Raw genomic sequence first — 8,132 nt, forward strand, 5'->3', positions numbered from 1 at the left:
GTATTGTTGTTCCATGATGTGTTGAAAACTAACTGATATTTTTTTTAACTTTGTTTGTTATAGGGTCATCTTACACTGAAGGTGACATCCCACAAACCGAAGATGAAGAACTTCCCCAAGACTCTGATGCATGAGCAGGTCGGACGAATTGTACATGATTTTGATCTCCTCGTATTTCCCGATTGCTCACTTATCATACTCGACGCTTCACTTCTTACTACTTTTGTTGAGTGGTGGCACAAGAAGACATCTTTTGTTTAGGGAGATGACTATCACTCTGGATGATGTCTTCTCATTGTTCCATCTCCTCGTCACTGGTAGATTCTTCACGATTCTTGTTATTAGTCGGTCGCTTGCATGTATGGTGACTGTATGAGATTTGGGAGTTACTGAGGAGACCATGCAGGAGGAGTTTGAGTTTAATAGAGGAGTTTGAGTTTAATAGAGGAGTTCACCTTCGTATGTCTTGACTTCAGAATAGGTACGACGAGCTTGTTGGGGGCACAAATGTATAAGGTTACGCTAAGGTGTACATGCTACATCTAGTAGCACGTACTCTCTTTGAGGCTAAGTCTCATGTTTATATTGACGCTCGATACATGTCTTTGTTCAGAAGCCTTGACGATACCAATTAGGCTTAGGGGCATTGCGTTAACCGTACTATATATATCACTTGGAGTTGCAACTGCCTTTGAGACCTGACAGCTTGCTCGTTATTTGAGTATATTCCAGATATACTTTTTGAAATTATTATTTGTAGTTTAGTTCTTATTTAATAATTATAAATAACATTTCTTAATTATTATTTATTGTGTCTGTGTTCTTATATCAGTGCTGGATATATGAGCATCTTTCCACCATCTCTGAAAGGAGGGTGCAACATTCCCCTGTGGGGACCCCACATGCGAAGAGATAAAAGGCCAAGCAGACACATCCCAGAGGTGTTTCAGAGTACAGGAGGAGCTTGATGCGCTAACTGTAGATGACGTCAACTAGACACCATACACATGACACATAGTCAACAATGAGTTTGATGAGTCCTCTTTATATTCTGGTTATATGCGGTGGGAGATCTTAGTCGCTAGACACTTGTCTAAGAGGTATCTACGATAGTAAGGATATGTCCAGGGCATCCCACGACCAGTTCTAGATATTCCATCTATGAGTATTAACAGGTAGTTTCATAATGACAACATCAGCTCTGGTCGTGCCATTAGAGATAACATAGTGAGGATTCAACATGACTCGCAGTGTGATGATGATTATCTTGAGTGGTATCTCTTTGTATCACACACCCGCATCATCTCACCTGTTGAGCATACGGATGATGATGTGCCTTCTGATGTTGGGGTATCTGTCATGACGTGTCACGCCTCCAGCTGATGTCGATGACCAACAATGCCTACATATGATTGCAGTTATTATAGATAACCTTATGAGTTTGATAAACCCGAATGGTGAGGTTTTTACTAGATTATCGCGGGCAACACACATAGCTAGTGAGGGACCTATTTAGACATTATTATTATTTTTATGTATTATTTGTATATTATGTGTAACATTACTGAGACATCTACATAACATTTTTTATTAGATAACGTTTTGAATCTTCCATTGATGCATGATGAACATAATTTAACATTTGACAAAGGGTTACATAACTTAGACAGACAATTACATAACTTAAGAAAACAATAATAAATAAGAAAGCTTAAATAGTATCCAATGATTTTGGACGTTTCATCATCTTAATTATGTCGTCGACAGATCTTGAAATCTTCGCATCTAACTCGATCAGCCCCTTAGTTAGCCTACGACAAAATGATCTCCACATAAACAACAAATATTCATCGGTATTCAACTCAATAAGGTTGTATTTCACCCTTCGATTAGTATCAATTCAATCTTCATGAATCTTGATCTTTCTCACATTTTTGTTAACGGTATCAAGCAATAATTCATTCCACTTGGATGTCATGGCGGCGAGAAATGTGGTGCCATCCAAAAGTCAAAACTCTATCGGAGGTGGTGCAACTCAGTTGAAATACACTTTTGTCTTCATCAAAATTGAGGAATAGACATTTTGAGATATTTTTCTCAACAACATGTGACCCCTATTTATATAACTTTGAATTCATTCTGGACCACACAAAACAGTTTGTGCAATCACAACATCCAAAACTGTCGGTAAAATTCTAAATGTTTGAAATCTTATAAAATAGAACTACCAAACATTTCACATTGATTGAAATTTTCAATAAAACATAGTAATTTTTATTGAATCAATAAAATAAATTTTCATTAAGATATAATAGAACTTATTAATCTAATTGCAAAAGAAAAAACTTGGGCACGGTAGAATATTATCTAACTTGTGCAGAGACAAAACTCGCATTACTTGAAACATCAAAGTGCAAGTTTGGATGAAAGATTTTAAGCAAAAATTTAGAGAATGTAGATTCTAACTTTTGAATTAATAGTAATAGTTTTTTTAAAAGATGAATGATATCATTTGATTTTATGACAATCATTTGATTTTCAAAATCTTAAAGTTGCAAAATGTGCTTTTAATTCCATTCATCACTTTTTCTCTAAAATCCTCTATGGCAAACATGGCCTTGCTAACTTAGTAGAACTCTTCAACAACATAACATGCTTAAAATAGACACGGAAACAACACTGGTGGATCAAGTTAAACTACTCAACCGATAGGTCAAAAAGGTGTCCCTAGAAGAAACTATTGTGCTAACTATATTTCCAAATCAAGATACATAAAGATATATAACTCAATGCAAATATGAAGTAAGACAACTACAGATTTTCTTAGGCAAGTTTACATTAAATTTCCATTTTCTGTTGTTTCTGTGTCCTCTGCCATCATAATCTCCATATTCCGTGCATCTCGCTTTAGAACACTGCCAAGTCTCGCTATGGCATCCATCTGCTGGTGTAAAACCTGTTATCAGAGGAGTGCATTGTTAGTTCTTTGGATTTATTATGTCACACAATGATTAAAATCACGGTAAAAAAGCAAACAGATTTTGAGGAAAAAACCTCTCAGATTGGTACTTGGTACCATCTTACCTCCTGCAGATCAGTCAGACTCTGTTCATGAATTTTGGTTGAGCCTGGAAGATAAGTGGAGTTACCAAATTCATTGCTATTAGCCTTGACACGGGATACACCGAGTAGATTTTGTACCCTTCTAGATAATTCTGCTCCAGATCCTTTCAACTGAAAAGATATTTTCATGTTAGTTCCAACCAAACAAAATAAGAAGCAGAAGCTACAAAAAGTCTACCTGTCTAGTTATTGTGGCTAATTTCTCTGCGAGTTCAGCTTCCCCTTTTGTTAAGGGAATACGGCAGCCTTTTCCTTCCAATGCTTCCACTACTCTCATCACCTTCAATCATGGCATATGATTAGACATAACAAAGGTATTAGTTAAAAGAAAATCCAATTCCATGGATCAAACTAGCTTGGTGTTACAATTCATCAATGGGGCTTTCTGGATTCTGACCAACAAATTAATATATTGAAATGTTATCGGGGATTGGAGAGAGAATGGACAATGAGGGGGGAACTAGACAAAACAAGAAATGTGAAAGCTATATCTCAAACACACAACAGTTGTCCCTACTCTTAATATGCGCTGCTGAAGAATCTGTTCTTTCTGTTTCAGTCTTTGAATCCAAGGAAGAGTATCAGCTTGAAAATGTCTTTGGAGCTGCAAATACCATCAGAGAATCAAATAGATAAGTCAGCATAAAAAGCTGGTACAGGTTCAACATTTCTATAGGGGGGGCAGGAGAAGAGCAATACCATTTTAACATTGCTTTGGGTTACACTCAGTCTCTCTGCATCAGAGACAATGACTTCATCTTGGAGCTGCAAGACAATGTGAGTGAAAATGTATTATCAAGGCTCATATTCAAACAATTTCTAATATCTATATCCGATTTTGGTAATTATCTCTTTTTTTTTGCATCAAATATTGACTGGTGGATACAGATCAAAGCATCAGTCTTTTCCAATCTGGCATATTTCAATATATCTATCCAGAAAGGAGCAATTGGAGCAGTCGTGTTCTTAAAAGCTCCTTGCTCGCCTTAACTCATCCTTTAATGTGTATTATTCCCACTCGTAAGTTAGAAGGACGGTGCCTATGTGTACATTTAGATATGCGTTAGGACGTGTGGTTATTCCCACACCTTTTCAATTGGACCATATCATATTTCTCTCTTTGCTAGTGCTGTGCTGTTACCACTCCTACCTCTTTCTATCATCAAATGTCACCCAAGTATTACGTTTTCTCAACTTTTTCTGTGGTCGTGCTTTTGAAATTGACTAACATACCAATCTTGCAGCAGCTAACACACACACACACCGATCATGAACAATCCCCTCCGCCCAGAGAATTAGACGTCAGTCAATTTCACTTAAAATGCTAACCAAATCAAAGACAAGAGTAGAAATGTCACGTAGTTTATACTTTACAGGCAGAAATTAGACTTGGACAATATATTTATGTTTCCTTTTTCTTTTTCCCCAAATACATCAAGTATAAAATGGAGCTTTACAATTAGAAGCATGTCAAACAGTTACTCTGCTATTAGGAAAATACACATTGCTACTTTTTTCGATTGTCTAGTCTTTGACCGGTAGCAGAATGATGTGGAAATGAATGGCAACTGTGATGGAGAGAAGATGGAATGCTAGCTTGGGATGATACATTTTTGTAAATAATGAAAACTGAATTTTGGCATTTCCATTATTTCCAAAAAATGCATACAATTGTTCACCTCAAAAGTCTAGTACCTCCCCATTAATAAGTTAAAATAAACATTTTTTAAGAAATGAAAATAGAAAAGGTTTTCACAAAGTAAACAGGGCCTAAGCTTTTCTAAAAGAAAAAAATTACTTAAATAACCATCAATTTAAGTTGTTTTTGAAAAGTGAGAATGAGTTTTGGTTCAAATGAAATAGGTGCATGTGGCTTTTGGTACACACAAAATGAATCTGAACAGCGTGTGCTATCTGTTTTATTTAATTCCACCATTTTATGTAGAACTAACATTATAAACGCAGCCCATTTCTCAACTTCTGTCCTGCTTTGTTCTACTTCTAACATGCACCAAACACGAAACAAAACCCATATGATATGCCTCGTATCAACTTGTCTACTAAACACTGTCATAGGATACTAACTTAAGTTGTTTTTGAAAAGGGAGAATGAGTTTTGGTTCAAATGAAAAATGTGTATGTGGCTTTTGGTACAGACAAAATGAATCTGAACATTGGTTCTATCTGTTTTATTTAATTCCACCATTTTATGCAGAACTAAAATAAAAACTGCAGCCCATTTCTCAACTTCTGTCCTGCTTTGTTCTACGTCTAACATGTACCGAACGTGAAACAAAACCCATATGCTATGCCTCTCATTAACTTGTCTACAAAACAATGGTATAGGATACTAATTTACTTATTCTAAAAAGCAAATGGGAGTATATTAGCAGTTTCCATGTGTCTAAGTTACAGACGCACCCACATGTCTATATCCTTCATAAGTTTTTTTTGAAAATAGAACAACACATTTTATCAAGAAACATTTGTTATTTGAAACAAAATCTTGACATCAGCATCAGACTTCTCTGCTTTAGTATTAACCATGGAGAATTGCTAAGCAGAATAAATTTTGAAAACACCTTTTTCGAATAAAATCAAGTTTAAATTCTATGCACCGTTGCTGGTAATATGTGCCTAAATTTTTTTAACTGTTAAAGATTTATAAGGTTAATGCTAACATGTGCCTTAAGTGTGCAAGCTAGTGATCTAATAATAGAAATATTCATTTGAAACGCATGCATTCAATTCTTTAAAACTATAAACGTTGCTTTATTCAAGTCAACTTTTCTACATTCGGTATCCTTAACTTGTGCCCTAACTTAGCAAGACCCTATATATAATTATATAAAATCTAAATTACAAGGTAAGATTCTTTATAATAGATTTAGAATGGATTTGGTCTTCTGTGGATCACACTATCACAGGAGCTCAGTTGCACCAGTTACCCCTATTTTTTCTAAAAACGAAACTGCAGAATCTAAATGCTCAGTAGTCAGTACTACCATATGAACATCCATTACTTCAAAAGATCATATATTCAAGATGCTAGTATTAGTCTAGTAGTTAGCCTATAAATTCATTGCTATAGTGATCAATAACAATGATTTGTTTGGATATCTAATGATGAGTGAAATTGAATGGAACAAAATTATCATCCAATGTTTGGAAATTTTATGATGGAATGAAGAAAGGTACAATTTCAATGTTTGATAGTAACAGAAGATAAGGAAACAATAAAACACATCAGATGGAATGGATTTCATCAATTTCCATCACATTCCACCCCATTTTAAACACACCATAACTATTGTCATTCCCATTCAGTCCTTTCTATTCACCTCTTCCAATCAAACCAAACATAGTAGAGCAGATAAAGTTTACCTTAAGACGTTGGGAAAGATCCTTAAAACCTTGAACTTGCTGTGGCCATAGACGTTCTCTATCGGCACTTTCCATACCCTCAAGCTTCCCCATAGCTTCCGCCCACATGATCTAGCAAGATAAACTATTCCCCACAATTAGCCACTGGCGTGACAAAAGAAAAGGAAACTACCAACTAGGATGCTGTTCAGTAGGGAAAAAATAATATGAACTTACATCCGAAACACCAGCAGGTTTCCCCCTAAACTGTGGGTCTGTTACACTGAATAACAAATGCTGCACCACACACACAAACAGCAACATGAGTTAACATGTACAATTCCAACATTTAACAATTGTCCCAGAAAAAAGTAGCATTGCTGTAAATTTGAGCTTTAACCCTATATTCAGCATATCCATCACCCATAATTCCAAATAACATCAAAATTATAAAATGTTCATAATTACGAAATCCAAACCAAAGTATATATATTAACAGCAGTAACCCCACAAAGGGATAAAAACGAAAATTTCAAAACTGAATTTTTTCCAAATGAAGAACACAGTGGGAGAAAGAAAACCTTAAAAGCATACTTCGGGTTTCCAGGATCTTCCTTATAAGCATCAAGGATTGCCTGGTTAAAAAACACAGATAAAAAGCAAGATTAATCAATACAAAATTGAAATTGAAAATAATTTGAGGGGTGTAGTTTAAAAAAAATACTTGAATATCACGATCAGCTAGAGAGAATGGAACTGGAGCCACGTTAGCCATTTGAGTAGTCAATTGAGAATTTGGGAATGGCGTAGCTTGAGGCGCTTGCAGAGAATTCTGAAATCCGAAACCGGTAGAAGGTGATTGTTGAAAGAGTGAAGTTTGTTGCTGCTGCTGCTGTGGTTGCTGTTGCTGTTGAGAAGAGAATGGTGAGGAGAAAAGGGAAGAACCACCGAAAGCAGGAGTAGAAGAAGCCCCAAAAGCAGGGGTTGAAGAAGGGGTTCCGAAACCTGGGGTACTGAAACCTGGAGTGGAAGATGGGGTACCGAAATTTGGGGTACCAAATGCCGGTGTTGTAGAAGGGGTTCCGAAGGGAGAAGGAGAAGATTGAGCTCCGAACATGGTGCTGTGCGGCGTGTGGACGATGAGATGAGAGTATGAGAATTGTGTGTGTGATTCAAGTTCTAAACAGAAAGCGCGCTTGCACTCTAGGTGTTTGATGAATGGCACTTTTGATTTTTCCGCTTAAAATCGTATATCTGTACGACAGCGAATCATGGGTAGGGAAAATTATTTACAACAATATGCATAATAGTTTTAAAAATATAATTTTTTTAAAATTTAAAATACGTTAATTGTTAATGAGGAAATAAGATGCATCAAATGTGTAAAATAATTTTACCGAGACAATCAACGGACGACGACAACAACAACGTATATTATGACGAATGACATGTGTTTTAAAATTATAGATTATATGATAGATATTGTCGAGACGTGTATTTCCATTTAATTTCATCATTAATTATAACATATTTATTCTTGAGATTTTTTTTATGTTGAAGTGCGATTTTGAACTATTTTGAATAATTGAGACAAAATTATATTTTATTTTAGGTCGGTCAAATGTACAAATATCTAATGTCCAATT

At 35.6% G+C, this 8,132-nt stretch overlaps 1 protein-coding gene across 1 annotated transcript; it reads right to left on the reverse strand.

The window, feature by feature from the left end:
- Positions 1 to 2,680: 2,680 nt before the first annotated feature.
- LOC127083093 (nuclear pore complex protein NUP54) lies at positions 2,681 to 7,778 on the reverse strand. The gene is made up of 9 exons (XM_051023328.1): positions 7,211 to 7,778; positions 7,068 to 7,121; positions 6,724 to 6,783; positions 6,508 to 6,618; positions 3,823 to 3,888; positions 3,641 to 3,727; positions 3,302 to 3,403; positions 3,085 to 3,234; positions 2,681 to 2,956 (listed from the first exon to the last, which is right to left on the reverse strand). Exons 1-9 carry the CDS (start codon positions 7,601 to 7,603, stop codon positions 2,834 to 2,836), a joined length of 1,146 nt encoding a protein of 381 aa, XP_050879285.1. The 5' UTR covers positions 7,604 to 7,778; the 3' UTR covers positions 2,681 to 2,833.
- Between the last annotated feature and the right edge of the window lie 354 nt (positions 7,779 to 8,132).

The sequence above is a fragment of the Lathyrus oleraceus genome, chromosome 5, assembly GCF_024323335.1.
Source record: "Lathyrus oleraceus cultivar Zhongwan6 chromosome 5, CAAS_Psat_ZW6_1.0, whole genome shotgun sequence".
NCBI classification, from domain to species: Eukaryota; Viridiplantae; Streptophyta; class Magnoliopsida; order Fabales; family Fabaceae; genus Lathyrus; species Lathyrus oleraceus.

What these genes read in the sequence shown, in the direction of transcription:
- LOC127083093 (XM_051023328.1), bottom strand. Translation starts at nt 7,603, where the DNA reads ATGTTCGGAGCTCAATCTTCTCCTTCTCCCTTCGGAACCCCTTCTACA. An exon ending in TAGCTGATCGTGATATTCAA is followed by an intron (nt 7,122 to 7,210) that starts GTATTTTTTTTA and finishes TTTTTTAACCAG; the next exon opens with GCAATCCTTGATGCTTATAA. An exon ending in ACCCGAAGTATGCTTTTAAG is followed by an intron (nt 6,784 to 7,067) that starts GTTTTCTTTCTC and finishes TGTGTGGTGCAG; the next exon opens with CATTTGTTATTCAGTGTAAC.